The 18,014-nt window shown below is 48.4% G+C and overlaps 1 protein-coding gene across 1 annotated transcript; it reads left to right on the top strand.

Annotated features, from left to right (window-relative positions):
* The first annotated feature begins 3,652 nt into the window (after nucleotides 1–3,652).
* Nucleotides 3,653–5,979, top strand: LOC119286230 (cell division control protein 45 homolog). The gene has a single exon (XM_037565603.1). It carries the CDS (start codon nucleotides 3,798–3,800, stop codon nucleotides 5,628–5,630), a length of 1,833 nt encoding a protein of 610 aa, XP_037421500.1. The 5' UTR covers nucleotides 3,653–3,797; the 3' UTR covers nucleotides 5,631–5,979.
* The last annotated feature ends 12,035 nt before the right edge of the window (nucleotides 5,980–18,014 follow it).

The following is an 18,014-nucleotide window of genomic DNA, read 5'->3' as shown; positions in this document are numbered from 1 at the left end:
GAGCTATTTGGCCGAGTGACTCGGCTTTCTTCCCTGGTATAACTCCATGAAAGCTCATGTTACTGGTGCTTAGTCGGGACATCGGAATGCCCATTCCTTTTAGTGTGTCTGCATACAACAAATTCAGCCCACTACCACCGTCCATCAGCACTTTTGTCAGTCGAGTGCCTTCGACAACTGGATCGACCACCAAAGCTTGCCTCCCAGGGGTGGCAATATGAGTCGGGTGATCAGATTGGTCGAATGTGATGGGTGTTTGGGACCATCTCAGATAATTTGCTTTTGCTGGGGCAACCATGTTCACCTCACGGTTAATAACTTTCAATCGACTCTTGCTTTCCACATCTGCAAAGATCATCAGAGTGGAGTTGATATGCGGATATCCTTCCTCACTGTCCTCCTTGTCTTCGGCCTTGTCCGACTCCTTCTCCTTGTCTTTAGACTGTTTTCCCTGAAACTGCTGGATCAGGAGTCGACATTGGCGAGTGGTATGCTTCGGGTAGATGATATTCCCCTCTTCGTCTTTCTTCGTGTGGATGTGACACGGCATATCCATCACGTCGTTCCCTTCTTTATCCTTTACCTTCTTAGGGTTCCAGGATCCTTTTGGTTTCCCTTTAAACTTTCCCTGAGTCACGGCCAGAGCCTCCCCAGGAGCTGCCGGTTCAGCCTTCCGCTTCTGTTTCCGACTGGTGTTTCCCTTTTCCGACTGACTCGGCTTGTGCTTGCCGCTTCGGAGTCGGTCTTCTTCTTCGCCGTTGGCGTACTTGGTAGCAATCTCCATCATCCGACTCAAGGTCATGTCACCGGTTCGACCAAATTTCAAACTCAATTCTCTGTTCTTGACACCATCCTTAAAGGCGCAGACTGCCTGATGATCAGACACATTCTCCACAGTATGGTGCAAAGTGATCCATCTCTGAATATACTCCCTGAGGGTCTCATTGGTCTTCTGCACGCAAACTTGCAGCTCCGTCAATCCAGCCGGTCGCTTGCAAGTTCCTTCAAACGTTCTGATGAACACTCGGGATAGATCTTCCCAAGTGTAAATGCTGCTAGGAGGTAATTGAGTCAACCATGCCCTGGCAGAACCTTCCAGCATGAGGGGCAAATGCTTCATGGCCACCTCGTCGTTCCCACCACCAATCTGAACCGCCACTCGGTAGTCCTCAAGCCAAGTTTCAGGCTTAGACTCACCAGTGAACTTGCTGACTCCTGTTGCCAACCTGAAATTGGGAGGGATCACTGCGGCTCTGATAGCTCTGCTGAAACATTCAGGACCAGAAACATGCACTCGACTGCTCGTGGGCGCATCTCTGTCGAGTCCACCTCGATGGGCTCTGTTCCGGTCGACCAAGCCTTGCACGATAATGGATCGCGCGTCGAAGCCTGGTTCTCTAGGGTCGACTGGAACTCTTCGCCCCGCACTGAGCTGACGTCTGTCATCTTGCTGCCGAGGAGCGTAAGACCCACCCCTCGGAGAGGAATTGGGCACTCGACGCCTATCATCTTGGTCGTGTCGGTCTCCATATTGGTCTCGCCGATTCTCGCGCCCTTCATGCCGCGGAGGCGATCTGGGGCTGTGAGCCGACTGAACAGTATTCGCAGCGACGGATCGACTGTGAATTCTGTTGCGCGACTGCGATACGGCCGAATTCTGATCGCCTGCTGCCCGGAGCAGATCCCTGATCTGCATCAAGCCTCTGCCAGCTTCCGACTGAGAGGGCTGGATGGACTCTGCAATACGGGTCGCAGCTGTTAAATTCTGGACTGGGGTTCGATATACCTGAGTCGGCGGGAAGAGCTGACGTCGACCGGTGTCGGGAACTCGTTGCCGCGCGCGCTCGTCGAGTGCTCGCTGAAGATTCTCCAGTCGAGTGCGTTCGGCCAAATTGGCCAAACGCGCCTCCTCCAAGGCGCGAGCCTCGGGGGTTTCTCTTGCGATGGGAGTACGGAGGGCATCCACGTTCCTGCGGCGAAGTTCCTCTCTTTGCAGAGAGTCGAGTGGCTCGGGCTGGTACTCTTCGTGGTCTCGTGCGGGGTCGCCTCCGTCGCCTGCCCCACCATCACGGGCGAAGCCAGGGGGACTGCGGGACCCGTCGACCATCAGGATTTCCGCCGCTGGATCACTGCTATTGCACTCGGATGCAGTCTCTACGGAGCCAGTCGACAGATCGAACAGGCCGTAGAGAGATTCGTCGGGCTCGATTGCCGCAACTTGGGTGGTGGCCGTCTGGCGAGCCACCGCGTGCCTCACCCACCGCTGAAGCCTCGACCGGCACGAGCGCTTACGCTGGCGGGAGACCGGGAGGGTGGCCGACGGGGGAGTCGACCGATACGGGGTCGATGGTTGCCGCAGCAGAACGCCGCAGACACATGCACGAAAATGCGTCGCACCGCGGACGGGGAGCGCATCGACGTCGAGTGGAGCCTCCTGGAGCCAGGCGGATTCGTCAGCGACGAAGGTGAGAGCACCGAGACGGATCTCTCGACCCTCGACCAAAACTCCAGCAGCTACCATGATGAAAGTACTCGGAAGAATCGCAACTTCTCCACAAAATCGCTAAAACACCTGCCCCACGGTGGGCGCCAACTGTCGTGGTTCTAAGTCTGACAGTAGAGTGGGGGGTAGGTATGGAGAGGCAAGGTCCTAGCTACGAAGAGGTTGTAAACACAAGAGATGTACGAGTTCAGGCCCTTCTCGGAGGAAGTAAAAGCCCTACGTCTCGGAGCCCGGAGGCGGTCGAGTGGATCTTGCGTATATGGATTACAAGGTGCCGAACCCTTCTGCCTGTGGAGGGGGGTGGCTTATATAGAGTGCGCCAGGTCCCCAGCCAGCCCACGTAATGAAGGGTTTAAGGTGTATTAAGTCCGGGGCGTTACAGGTAACGCCCCACATAAAGTGTCTTTACTATCATAAAGTCTACTTAATTACAGGCCGTTGCAGTGCAGAGTGCTTCTTGACCTTCTGGTGGTCGAGTGAGTCTTCGTGGTCGAGTCCTTCAAGTCAGTCGAGTGAGTCCCTCGTAGGTCGACTGGAAGGTGATCTCTTCTAAGGGTGTCCTCGGGCAGGGTACTTAGATCAGGTCCGTGACCCTACCCTAGGTATGTGACTCCATCAACCGGTGTGTGGGCGAACACTCTCACACACCACACACACACGACTTGTCCTACGTGGCACACAAAATCAGCCAAAACGTGTCAAGATTCGTGCAGAAACTGTTGAACGGTGATGGGTGCGTGTGGTCGAGTTGCCAGACGCTCATACGTGTGGGTCTTAACATTTCCGTTTTTTAATGAGATGAGGAAGGGACATGATTGATTTCAAGATACTAAGAGTTGTCAACAAATTGAAGCAAAGAAGTAGGGTCTTTTTGCAAAAATATAACAATTTACCTCATAGTCGTTTGATGCAGATATGATAATCAAAAATAACAGATGACACACAACATCATCAGCAACTGAGTTTTTTTTATAAAAGTAGAGAAAAGATGAGTGTATTTATCTATGTATAATACGTGTGTTTTTGTACCGTGTTAAAAAACACAATTAATCTTGATGTAAAAAACAATTATAATCGTGTGTGTCTGTGCCGAGCCCACATTTCGAATCGATCCCCAAATCCGAAAACGCGGAGCCTTCACTCCGTCCGAAAGCCGAAAATTTCGGAGTCCCTCCCGCCCTCCCTTGCTCTCGCCGCTATCCATTCCCGCACAGCAAAACACCCAAATCCAAATCCAAGTCCAAACCCCTCTCCGCCATTCCTCGAATTTTCCATTTTCGATATTCATGCTGCAATGGTGCGTGAGCTCCGCGCCGACTCCTTCTACGCCCGCCTCCGCGCCGCCGCCGCAGCGGTTTCCTCCGCCTCCCCTCTCCTGATCCTCCCGTCCGCGGCCGACGCCGACTCGCTCTGCGCGCTCAGGATCCTCACCCACGTCCTCTCCGCCGACTCCGTCCGCTTCTCCGTCTACCCCGTCGCCTCCACCGCCGATGCGGCCGAACTCCTCGCCTCCTTCTCCGGCGTCGCCGCGTCCTCATCCCAGTCGCCGCCGCCGCTCTGCGTACTACTCATCAACTGGGGCGCGCGCTGCGACCTCCTCCGCGGCGTCCTGCCGCGCGGCTCCACCGCCTTCGTCGTGGATTCGCACCGCCCCGTGAACCTCCGCAACCTCGCCGCGGGGAACGACCGCGTCGTCGTGCTCTTCACCGCTGATGACGAGCGCGCCGCCGACCTGTCGTATGACTTCGACGTGTCCTCCCTTGCCGACGCCTCCGACCTAACGGCCGAGGGGGACGCGGACGACGACCACCTCCGCGCCTCCGAGGAGTCAGATGCCTCGGATTACGATTCCGACGCCGAGGGAGGGAGGAGGAAGAGACGGCGGGCGCCCGATGACGCGGAGGCGGACGGCGGCGATCCGGTGAGGCTGTTCGGGAGGCTGCGGCGGGAGTACTACCGGCTCGGCACCTTCCACGGGAAGCCGTCGGGGTGCCTCATGTACGACCTCGCCCACGCGCTGCGCAGGAACACCAATGAGCTCCTCTGGCTTGCCTGCGTCTCCCTCACCGACCAGTTCGTCCACGAGCGCATCACCAGCGAGCGCTACCACGACGCGGGCATGAAGCTCGAGCAGCACATCAACGGATCCGGCAACCTCGATCCGTCCGGCGTCGGCTCCGTGGTCACGCTCAAGGACGGGACCAGGATCCGTGCGCCCGAGACCTCCCGCATCGCCTACGAGGACGAGCCGAGGCTTATGCTGCTGCGGGAGTGGAGCTTGTTCGACTCCATGGTCTGCTCCTCTTATGTCGCGACGAGGCTCAAGACGTGGAGCGACAACGGGCTCAAGAAGCTGAAGCTTCTTCTGGCGAGGATGGGGTTCCCGCTCGCCGACTGCCAGAAGGGGTTCCAGTACATGAGCATGGAGGTCAAGAGGAAGATGCGCGATGAGTTTGACCGCTTCCTGCCGGAGTATGGGCTCACCGAGTTCTACTACAGAAGCTTCCTGCGGGTGCACGGGTACAAATCCAAGGTCTCTGCTGCGGATGTTGTGTATGGCGTCACAGCTTTGCTTGAATCTAAGAGTGCCGAGTCCAATGACTCGAAGGAATGTTCTGCTGCTGAGCAATTCTGGGTTGCATACTCTGCGTTGTCTCCGAGCAATGTGAATCAGCTGCAAAAAGGAATGCAATCTGCCATTGAGATACAGAGGGCTATATTGAGGCAAGGGAGCTCGGCGATCACCAAGAGCGGCTTCATACGGAGCGCAAAGAAGTTCAGGTGGGTGAAGCTCGATGACCCAGTGGACACGAGCAAGCTGTGCCACCCTCAGGCGCTTACCAAGTTCTGCTTCTTCCTGATGGATGCACTGAAGGAACGGGGTGCAAGGATGAAGCCACTGGTGTGTGCTTGCTTAGGGAGGGAGCCTGAGAAGGTGCTGGTAGTTGGGGTATGGGGGAAGCCCAGGCTTGGGGCAGTTCAGGGGAATTCGTTCGGTAATGCATTTAGGTCAGCGGCAGAGGAGATTGGCGCAGACTATTTCCATGACATGTTTGAGTCATCATGGATTGTTCTTGACGTTGTTGCTGTCAGTTCTTTCATGATTCGGTTAACGGAGAAGCTGTAATGATGGTACGCGCTGGTCTGTGCTAGTTATCCTTTTTAGCTCCTAAACAAGAAGGGACTTGAGGCTTGATTCTGCCTCCAAATATAGGAGCTTCAGCCCTGGCGGTACATGACATGTATTTTCTCCTTATCCACCTGAACTTTTTCATGATCATGTTTTGCAGCGAGAAAGGAGGTTTTTCCACTGTTAGCCACTTCAATTAGCAAATGATAGATCAGTAAAATTCAGATGCAAACCTTGTCACACTATGGAGATGGACAAGGTATATGGTACTGTTGACCTGATAATGTACATTGTATCTGTGCTTGCATAAGCACGTGCCTTCTGATTATAGAAAAGTGTCGTCTCCTCTTTTTGTGCCACTAGAGTTACTTGAAGTTCTTGAAGTGTGTAAACTAACGAGCCTTTTTTGAATATGTGGTGTTGATGTTATTAGCACAAGCTAACTTAAATGGATATTTGTTTTAGGACTGTGGGGCTGTTGCCTCACAGTCTATACCTACTATTAAAGCAAGGTGATATTCTTGGTTTCGTCCCGCTGGATGATTTTATCTTCTACTAAAAAGATATACGCGAGGTGGTACTAATTCCGGGACATATATATATCTTATTCGGCGACGTGGATTGCCGAGCGTACACGCCTGGGCTGGAGTGAGGCGTTTGGCGGGATGGGCCAAGTCCGTTCGGCCCATAGCCTGCAAGAGCTCTCACTTTCATCCAAGCATGACTCCATCTCCTCATAAAATCAAATTAGAGCTCGACTCCAAATTTCGTTCATTGTGTGTCCGTGTGTGTAGGGGACACTCCCATTAGAGAACGACTTATACACCTGGGAAACTGATCCCTAATTTTTGCATATAAGATATAACTACGATACTTAATCGCTGCTACGAGAATAAACACATAGCTAATCCTTTTGATTTCCTCCTCATATCACAGGAACTCGCTGATGCCGCCCACCGCCAGCAAATCCAGGAGCCTGGTCCACTCCATCGACATTGTAGACAGCCAAGCTACTGTCACGCCGTGACAGCACTAACTGTGCCGCAGAAACTCACAAATGTCGTCGGGCGTGCCATCCTCTGGCAGCAAGTCTAGGAACCTGATGCTCTTCCTCGGCCCCACCAACAGCCGGACCATCGTCAATTGTGTCGGCATTAGCCAGTCCAGCATGAACACTGCCGTCCGCTGCTTTGGTCGTAAAGAAAAACGAATCGAGTCCCCACAGCAACGAGGAGGGCAAAGACGCTCCTGTGGGCCCACATGGAGGTGAACGAAGCCGTCGAAGCGGCCAAGGCGCCGCTGCTACAATTGTCACGACAAAAGTAGGGGCGATCGCATAGATTTAGTTCGTCAACCTCGATTATTATTTGCGATTCTTCGGATCTGTGAGAGGTAGATTGGTTCGCCCTGGTTTTCCCAGGGGATGTTGGCCAATCAGGAATTACTGGGTATCTATATCATTTATTTACTTATGGTGGAAAATTGTTGTGCATAACAGTAGTTCTTGTGCCCCTTAGTGTATTTGTTCACATCTGTGGTCATGTATGCCCCTTGAGAAGATGTGAGTTATCAGCAGCCACGTAGTTCTTAGCTTTTGTTGCATCATTCTTCTGGATAGTGAATAAAATGGCGTACCTTTTAGATTACTTCTTCACCAACTTATGTTCCACCATACAATGATACCATGGAAAAATAGCTATGTATAGTGCCGCTATAAATTTCAACAGGTACGGGTGCATGTATTTTTTTCTGTTTTTTTATCCGTTGCAACGCACGGGCCTTTTTGCTAGTAAATAGTAAAGAAAAATGCATATTTGTTTTTAAAAAAATTGTGTGGATGCATTTGGTTGTCTCTTTGTAATACCCCAGGAGGGAGAAGAGGGAGAGGAGATCCAGATCAAGGCAAGAGGGGAGAGGATGGCTTGGAGAGGAAGGAGGATGGATTGCAGAGGAAAGTTTCAGACACAAGAATTGTCCACACGCACACACACCCACGGCCACAGGCGGCCTCCTTTTACACCACCCACTCACGCCACTCGGGTGGCCAGCTGGCTGGGCCCACCAGCCAGCTCTAGAGCACACTAATCAGAGGTTAGGTGTCTTCTTCTTCTTCTTCTTCTTCTTCTTCTGGCTGGGTACGGGCGCGTGTTCGCGGGGACCGCGCCCTCCACCAGCGTGACGGCGTGGTCGTATTGGCGATGCGGAGGGAGCCCATGCGGTGCCGCGAACACGTCGGCGAATTCCGCGAGCAGGTCCGTGAGCGGTGTTTGACTTGCACATTTGCGAGCCGGACGCAGTGCAGGGCCGCAGGTGTCCACCATGGCCATGGCCCAAACGTCGTTGCCGGCGATCATCTTGCGCAGCTCCTCGGACCCGACGGCCTTGAGCGAGGTGGCCGGCTTGGGGAACACGCCGCGCAGAGTGACCTCTTCGCCATCGTGCTAGAACTTCACCCACCTGTCCTGCCAGTGGCACGTCATCGGACTGTTCTGGGCAAGCCAGTCCATCCCTAGAATGCCGTCGTACGCTCCGATCTCCAGCTTGCGCATGGGCGTCGCGAAGGTGTGGCCCTGCATCCACCACTTGAGGCCGGGCACCATGCGCGTGCAGGTAAGCTTGTCGCCGTTGGCCACGCGCACCTCTGTCGGCGACATCTCTTCGGTGGCGAGGCCGAGGCGATCGACAAACGCCTTGTTGGCGAAGCTGTGGGTGCTGCCCGAATCGAGCAACAGGAGCATGACCTGGTTTTCGACGAGGGCGCAGCCTGATTGTGGTCGTGGAATCCGTGCCGTCGAGCGCCTGCGACGAGAGGAGACAGCATTCTGGCGCGTCCGCGGCCAGAGCAGGGGGAGCAGCTGTATGGCATGGATGGTGTCGTCTGAGAGCACCTCACCGTGGTCACCCACGTTGATTGTGAGCAGTTGCGCGGGCTGGGCGCAGCGATGCTCTCTGGAGTAGTGATCGCCGCACTTGAAGCAGAGGTTGTTCGTGCGACGGAAATCGCGTAGCTGCCGTTCCCGCGCGTACTCGTCTCCTTGGGCGCGAACCGGCGCGGCCACGACACGCTTTGGCAGTGCCGCTGCAGCTGCTGTTGGTGGTGGGCGGCCCGCAGGCGTGATGCGGGGTCGCGCGCGGGTCGTGCCCAGCTCTTCCTCTTGGATGCGCGCGAGCACCGAGGCGCGTGTGATGCTTGAAGGTGCTTGAAGACGCACCGGGGCACGCAGCTCGTCCTTCAGGCCGAGGAGGAACTGCGTCACGAAGAACTTGGTGTTGATTGACGGATCGAGCACGAGCAAGTGGTACATTTGCTCGTCGAACGCGGCGCTGTACTTGGCGACGGTGCCTGTTTGGCGGAGTTGAAGCAGCTTGTGCATCACCACCTCAAACTCGTCGGTGCCGAACTCCTCCAGGATCGCCGACATGAAGACGTCCCACGTGATGTTGCGATGCGTCTGACGGAACGCTTGAAGCCAGTGCGCGGCCTGGCCGTCGATATAGAGCGCCGCGGTGGCGACCCAGTGGTGGGCAGCCACCTTGTAGAGCTCGAAGTAGGCGAGGCAACGGTCCAGCCACAAGTATGGTGCTGTACCGTCGAACTTGGGAAAATCGTGCTTCGGGGGTTTGTGGAACTCGTTGGTGTGGTAGCCCGTCGGAGACGCGGTCGGCGCGGCGACAAATCCGCCCTGTGGTGGCACGGGAAGGAGAGGCGGGCGGTGGTCGCCCAGACGTGCGTGCGACGACAACGGGCGTGCCAGATCTGGTACGGGGCGCGGCGATGGAGGAGGAGGAGGGGGCGGTGGAGGTTGCTGTTGAGGTTGCGCGGGCTGGTGAAGATGCGTGGTGACCGAGCCTGATTGAGAGGCCGATCCTTCCACCGTCTTGCGGGTGAGGTCGAGGTCCGCCTGGGTCAGATCAAGTTGCCGCGAGAGGCCGCGCATCTCCTGCGAGATCTACGCGTTGAAGGCGGCCTGGAGCTCGATCTGTTTCTCGTGCGCCACCTTCTGGTCGTCGATTCTGGCGAGCAGCGTCTCCAGCATCTTGGTGATGTTGGTGTTCCCCTCGTCCATGGCGGCGAGAACTTGCCGCGTCGCCGCCGAAGCCTTGGAAGGAGCCGTTGTCCTGCTCGAAAGGGCGTCGAACCCCGCGACGGATTTCATGCGGCTCGCCGGAGCAAACCACACCGGCGCGGTGGATGTTACCGATTCCCAATCAAGCAAGGAAGAAAAATTTCGGCGGTTTGATGGCTCTGATTACCAATTGTAATACCCCAGGAGGGAGAAGAGGGAGAGGAGATCCAGATCAAGGCAAGAGGGGAGAAGATGGCTTGGAGAGGAAGAAGGAGGATGGATTGCAGAGGAAAGTTTCAGACACAAGAATTGTCAACAAGCACACACACCCACGGCCACAGGCGGCCTCCTTTTACGCCACCCACTCACGCCACTTGGCTGGCCAGCTGGTTGGGCCCACCAGCCAGCTCTAGAGCACACTAATCAGAGGTTAGGTGTGACACTCTTGATCAGGATAGATGTTTATAAATGTATAATAGTCCTTTCACAAATTTAGTAGGTCATTATAAGAATTTCATTTACCCAATCCTCCTCTCCCATATTTTTCTTAGTTCTTACAATGCGAAGACGATGCTATAGAAAACAAAGCCCTTCTGTTGCAGCAAATAATTTATTTTGTTGTTCCACAAAGATATAATCAATTCGTTGAATGCCACTCAAAATGTGTTAGTTGTTGCAAACTTGATTAGTCTGAAAGAATATACTTCAAATTTTTTATCAAGCATGAAACTGAGTGATTCAGACCATGTTGGTTGATATGCCAGTTGCACCGCGCTAACCAAGTTCCATAATGTGGAAATCTTGGCATCTTAATCAACTATTGCAAATTCATAGGTCCATAAGGAGTACAGTAAAAATATATACATGAAGTGTTTGTTATCTGTGTGGATCATCTCAATTGTTTATGACTTGATAAATAAGTAGATGATCTTTTTGTATGGCGACTCTTGCATCCTATGATTGACATCTATTTATAAAGAGAGAAAACGACAGTCCAGCACTCTTGCTAGACTTGTGAGTTGTGATTAAGGATCTTAGTTTCTTCTCCTAGAGCTTTTCTTGTTCAAAGTGGTTATGTGGGTTTGCCTCTTTGCAATACACCATGTTTATATGTAATTTTGCCATCTGAATCTGAGTTTTATTTGAATTTTAACTCTTCCCTGGAGGTGTCTTAGAACAGCTACAAGTTAACAGAGCCTTTTCTGCCTTTCCTGACGTTGCCTGCACCCATGCTCAAATCCTCAATTGTAAGTTTCTCTTCTTACCATATACCTGCTTGATTTTGGGTTGTTAGGAACAAACAGATCTTCATTTGTATCATCACGTCAGTATTACAAAATTTATAGTATTGTCAGGTGAATTTTCCCTCCCCTTTTACTCCGGTTCTTTGGTAAGTCAGGCTGCAGGGGAGTAAAAAAACATTTGTTTTTTTCGTCCTTGCTCTACTGGTTTACCTAAACAGACCATGCACTTTACAACCTGTGGCTATTTCTGTCACGTGCAACACATATTTTCCTGTGCTTAGGTCAGCTTAGGAAGTTAGAATGGCCCATCAACTGTTGACAAAGGTTAACACATGCTGAATAACCATTTAACTAACTTTGATGCATTCTTCCATACAACTGCATTACTTCTGGAGTTAATGCATTCACTGATTCACATGGGCGATATGAACAATTGAAGTTTGACAATGACATCAAATTATGTATCTTTTTTTAAAAAGGGGATGGCCCCGGCCTCTGCATCAAACGATGCACACAACCATTTTATTCAAAATAAAAGGTCAAAGTCACCGAGTACCAAAAGGTTTACAGCAAAAATGCAAAATACGACGAAACCGGTCAAAAACAAGATTACATAGCTCATAGCTCGTCCACAATCAAATTATTTATTTTGTAATGATTACTCCATCAATACTACATTCTAGTGTTTTCTGAAGGAAAAAGTCTAAATAAAAAAATGATATCGACTGCTGTTGCTATCAGATTGTATTGTTTTGATTTGAAAGAGCGAACCGTTTCTGATCACATCTTGGGGTCACATCTTGAAGAGAGAGCTTTGTACTGTCTCTGTTCAGTTTGCACCTATCAGAAATGCCACTTCAGAGTTCCTTACTAATATATTGACATGTAACTTGTTGCCTAGGGTTTGCTTGTGTGGCAGTGTTGCCTGACGTGCTGTTCTTCCTTAGGTCAAGCCTGTCCTTCTCAATTACCGAACCACAAAAGAACCGTCCAATTTCATGCTTTTGTTCTTGTAGGTATTGCAATCAATTGGTGGACCCATGCCAATTGCTTGCACCGGAATAGTTAGTGTGATGTAACCCTCTTATTTCCGATTTAGCCTACTAAAAATGGTCAACAACAAAAGCTGCTGCTATGAATTGGTATTGCACCTCTGCCTCATTTTCTGAATGAAGAAGAAACTCGCCATCTACCTTGCTTGCTTCATGGAAACAGGTACTGGTTCCAAGTGCAGCTAGCCTGAGCATAAAGCCACACATACTCAGATTTCAGATTGCGACTACATGAAAACTAGATAAGGGGTTTGTCTAGTGAATAGTCATCAACATGAATCAACTTCCATTCTTGCTGAATGAAGCAATCAATAAGATTAATCCTTCGCGACACTAGATTTGCCCATATTTCTGAAATTTCTTAGTTTTAAGCTAGTGACTTCTCAGCTATCTTTCTTTGCATTGCTGCTTCAACTGATTTTCTTTTGATGTTCAATTCCAAAAATGATCTTAAGCATTGTTCAACCTTTAGGATTTGCCCTCTTAAAGGCATGCTTATAAGAATTTGGTAGGAGCGTTGCTTCAATTTCCAAATGAACAGTTAAATTCCTCCATCCCCTGTGAGGCCTTAGTCATGACTTACCATGAAATCCAAGCTTATAGTTCCCAGAGATAAGTGAGGGAGTTATGGATTTCTTACTCAGAGTTTTCGAAGGCCGTCTTAATGTGTTGATGGTTCCAGAGAAAAGCAGTAGCGTTATTTGGAATCATTTGAAGACAGAAACAGATGAATTAGAGTTTACACATTTCGTTGTGAACTGAAGAGATATTGGCTCTGTCTTCCATAACCTCAACTGGAAATCCTAAATTGATGTTTCCTGACCACCTACAGCATTTTAGACTGTTACCATAACTGGCAGTTGGCAGTTACTCCCCCAGATTTTCTTTTCTAAAAGCATTCAATCACTGATTTGAGCCGCATCTATCATTCAATTTTTTTTAGATATGGACCTGGAACAACGAGTTCACATTAATTTTCCTAACAGGCAGATAGCGCTACATTTCAGTATGAATGAATATATACCCTAAATGATGCCGAATGAATTGGCATCTTAATCAAGTCCTTTGATATAGCATAGGGTCTCTACAAATTAGCAGGAACGCATGGCAGGCAGTGTGACATGTTGCATAGCCTCTTGTCCACCATATCAAGGGGGCCTACTGATAGTGCGCTTGTGGGGAAAATTTCCATTGAATAGTTGGTTACAATTCTTTTTTGCCATTAAATGTAGACGTGCCTATGATGCGACAGGCAACATGCAATTATGAGGATCATGCTGTATTTTTGTTTGTTTTATGTGTGCATTACTGAGCTGAGCTAATGACGTTTCTCATTGCTCAAACAGTAGCATCCTGCATTGGACTTGCTATGTGACTCTGAATGAAAGCTCTGCAATGATCAATGGTATTTCACAGAGGATTCAGGGGTGTGAATAGCTAAAAGACTCCTGGTTTGCTTATAATTCTAGATTATAGTTACAAAGTTTTTTTGTGCAAAATGGTCATTCATATCCTAGCAGGTACAACTTTAAAAGAATCCAAATGAACATGCTCATTGTGTTAGTATCCTCTTGATGCTTCATTGTGTCAATAAATCCACCTGTTATCGAAAAAGAATTGCTAGGTGAAGTATATACATGTAACTTTTGGTTAAAAATGTGACTATCTGTGATCTGTGCAGAAGCAAAAGTAAATATGGTACCTTTTTGGCACATGTCGTAAATTGTAAAATTTTAACTGAGTTTTACATACCCACTCCATGGCTACGTTTAAATACAAATTCAATGGTACGCTTTTTGGTTAAAAATGTGAATATTTTTAAACACAAATTCAATGGTATGTTTTTGTTGACAGATAGCCCATGTTTCTGCTTTAAATAATAATAATAATAATAATAATAATAATAATAATAATAATAATAAGAACCCAAATTCATGTCCATGAGGACTTGAACCCAAGTGGTTGGTTTGTACTGTCTGTACATCCAATTCCCCACCAAGTGAGGCTAAATAAAATTTGAAGAGAGGGAGTGAGGCAAGACAATAGTTTAGGGGAGCAAATTTAACCTTTTTCTTTTTTTAGCAAACTCTACAGCTATCTTCAAGCAGTTACTGGTATAAGCACTGTACCCTGCAGTTTGCTACCTTTCTGTCAGTCTGTGCACTGATATGCTGCAACTTGTTTCTCCCTGTACACTTACAGACTAATCTTCTGAGTTTGATAACATTTGTTAGAGAATGGTATCCATCACATTCTTGCAACAATAAGATGCAAGTAACAGGTGTTAAGTCTCAACTGGAGACTGAGGGCATTGCCGGTGGTGCCTTTGGGTCAAAGTCCTCAACTACAAAAGAGTTGGCTGGCTGAGGTGGTCCTTGTGGTGTTAATTTGGTTAGTGGTTGGGAGGTAAGCAGCTAACTCTGTGAGCTGATCATATTGCACACTAGTACTTTCATGTGAACTAAGATATGAACAAGTTAAAGCACTGTTTAGGGGTGTCCTTTCTGTGACCACCTTTTGAGCCATTAGCGCTGGCTGTTCACTTGTGAGTAATGTGTATCCCAGGCTCTTTAATTTTGTATCAGCAGCTGCGTATGCTCTACACATCTGGTTCCAGTCTTGCTTTTGAATAGATGAAGTATTCTATCACTGGAAATCCTTTTTTTATACAAGTAATTAGTGCTTTGGTTGCAGATTAAGTAAATATGTAATACCTTTTAAGCTTTTAAGTGTTGATACTCACTAGTTTTAACCCGCGCAGAATGTGGCAGACAAATTGTTACATCTGTCTGTCTACAGGCGTCGTTTTAAACTTTTAGTACTACCTAATCAAGTCATCTACTGTCATGTGCCTGTGCAATGTTTCCTCCTTATATCACCTTTAATCAAGGCAAAATCTGGACCAGCGAGTACCTATTGCACTAATGGGTCATTAGTACGCTGACAGAGATATTTTGAAATAGGAATTCTAAAGCGCATACTATTCGGAGCAGAACGGTAATTTCTTGAATGAAGTAGATGAATGTAATTTGTCTAATAACCACGCATGCTACTTTAATTATTGTTTCCACTTTTCTTCGATTAAATGGTTCAGTTTTGATTAGCAACTCATTGGATTTTAAATATGGTAGTAAGAAGTTGCAACGGCGCCATGTGGCGTTTGCACAAATTCCTTGATTTTCTAGCATAGCAGGTGCTGGGACTTGTCAAACAAGAGCTTAGTTTCCATAGAAGTATACACAGTTATATGAGATACTTTGGTTGGCATAATAAACCAAACCATGTTACTGATAATTTTTGTATTAGAAAACTGACAAATACTCTTCCCGTTCCATCACAAGTGTCGTGGTTTTAGTTCAAACTAAAACCACGACACTTGTGATGGAACGGAGGGAGTAGTAATTTTAAAAAACTGGAAAGCGAAGTTTCCTCTAGTCAATGGCAATTGTTCATCGATTCAAAGATTGATGCATGACACTTGTGTGTGCCTTCAGATCTCCCCTTAGTTCATACTGTTGGAATAATTATGCATCTCTGGGATGCCATTAGCAGGAACAGATTGCATCTAGATCACCTAAAAGCATGAACAGAGAAGGGTTTAGGGGATCATTACATGTCACGGGAGTGGACATGATCGCCTGCTCGGTGCAGGCGTGATGCAGGGGTGATGTAGTCGAAGTAGATGTTCTCCTCGACGTCCTGATTCCTTCAGGACGCCACCGGGACTGGCCGGGGACCGCGGCGGCGGCTGGCTTTGGTCTTCCCGTCGCTGCAGCGCTCCCCCTGATCGGATGGGGTGAGAGAATATCGGGAGGGGAGTGAAACCGTACGTGAATTCTGATCGCGCAGGTGGCCAGCTCTCTCCCGTATCCCTTTTAATATGGCGCTGGCGACAGGGGACCCAAAACCTGAGTTGGTTTTTGGGCGCCCCCGATCAGGGCGCATTAGTTCTGATCGAGGCTCACGTACGTTGGTACGTGGACCCTTCACTTATCGTTATCCCTTCTTTCCCTTTTTTTCGGTTAGACTAATAGATCTAATCTGGCTTGTTTAAGCCGTCAGATCAAAACCAACATTCTCCCCCTTGATCGTTAGGCTTAACTTCATTCGCCCATTCTACATAGGAATGATGTACCAAAGTGAGGTGTTACAACAGCTCAAAACGCCATAGAACCTCAACACTTATAGTACACCCGCCTATTTCGAAATGGAAAACATTTTACTAATTGGGGAGTGGTTCATTTTAATGGTCCTCTTATTCCAGAATCATAAGGCTTCCAGTAGTCCTATGCCGGCAACATGCTCACGAAAAATACTAGGTGGTAAGCCTTTTGTTAGCGGATCCGCAAGCATATGCTTCGTTCTTATGTGTTTAACATCAACTGTTTGATCCTGGATTCTATCTTTCACAACACGATACTTTATGTCAATGTGTCTGGCAGCATTACTTGACCTGTTGTTACTCGTATAGAAAACTGCTGGTTCATTATCGCAGTACAATAAAATTGGTTTAGATATGCTGTCAACCACTTTAAGTCCGGGTATAAAATTCTTTAGCCATACAGCCTGCCCGGTGGCCTCATAACATGCTACAAATTCTGCTTGCATCATAGATCCAGCAGTTAACGTTTGTTTGGAGCTTTTCCACGATATAGCTCCTCCCGCGAGTGTGAATATATAACCTGACGTGGATCTCATACTATCCACACACCCGGCAAAATCAGAGTCTGAATAACCAACAATTTCTAGGTTGTCAGTTCTTTTATATGTAAGCATGAAGTCCTTAGTTCCTTGCATATAACGCAAGACTTTCTTTGCGGCCTTCCAGTGGTCCGTTCCTGGATTTGATTGATATCTGCCAAGCACCCCGGTTACAAAACATAAGTCTGGGCGTGTACACACTTGAGCATACATGATGCTTCCAACAGCTGAAGCATAAGGAACCGACTTCATCTGATCAGTTTCACATTGGTTCCTCGGACATTGAAATGTCCCAAACTTATCGCCCTTAACTATAGGAGCAGGTGAGGGTGAGCACTTATGCATATTGAATTTTTTCAGTACTCTCTCAAAGTATGCCTTTTGAGATAGTCCTAACGTTCCTCTGGACCTATCTCGATGAATCTCGATGCCGAGGACATACGAGGCTTCACCAAGATCTTTCATATCAAAACTGGATGACAGAAAATTCTTGGTCTCATGCAGCATATCCTTATCGCTACATGCCAACAATATGTCATCAACGTATAGGACTAAAAATGTGAACCTACTGCCTTTAAACTTAACGTATATGCAGTTGTCCACAACATTTTCGGTGAAACCAAAAGTTTTGATAATTTTATCAAACTTGAGGTACCACTCTCTTGAAGCTTGCTTCAAGCCATAAATTGATTTCTTTAGACGACATGCTAAATGTTCCTTTCCTTCCACAACAAAGCCTTCTGGCTGAGCCATGTAGACATCTTCTTTTAAGTCACCATTTAGAAATGCCGTTTTAACATCCATTTGGTGTAGTTCTAGGTCGTAATGAGCTACTAATGCCATTATGATTCTGAAAGAATCCTTGGTTGACACAGGAGAGAAAGTTTGCTTATAATCAATGCCTTCTCTTTGTGTATACCCTTTTGCCACTAGCCTTGCCTTGAACCGTTCGAAATTCCCTTTGAAATCATACTTGGTTTTGTAGACCCACTTGCAGCCTACTTTCTTAGCTCCATCGGGAACTTCTACTAAGTCCCATACATCGTTTGAGCCCATAGATTTCAACTCGTCTTCCATGGCAACCAACCATTTGGACGAATTTTCGCTTTTAATGGCTTCCTTATATGAGGTTGGATCCTCCACCTTTCCCATATCATTCATGTCCTCCATCAAAAAAGTGATATAATCATCTGATATGGCTTTCTTCCTCTCACGCCGTGGTCTACCCATGGGCGGAGGTGGTGGTGGAACATCATCATTTTCATTATTTTCTCGGAGATCCTCATTTGTGTTTGGATTCTCATTATTAGTTTCTGG

The sequence above is a fragment of the Triticum dicoccoides genome, chromosome 4A (assembly GCF_002162155.2).
Source record: "Triticum dicoccoides isolate Atlit2015 ecotype Zavitan chromosome 4A, WEW_v2.0, whole genome shotgun sequence".
In the NCBI taxonomy this organism is placed as follows: Eukaryota; Viridiplantae; Streptophyta; class Magnoliopsida; order Poales; family Poaceae; genus Triticum; species Triticum dicoccoides.
This window is presented reverse-complemented; position numbering and strand designations above follow the sequence as displayed.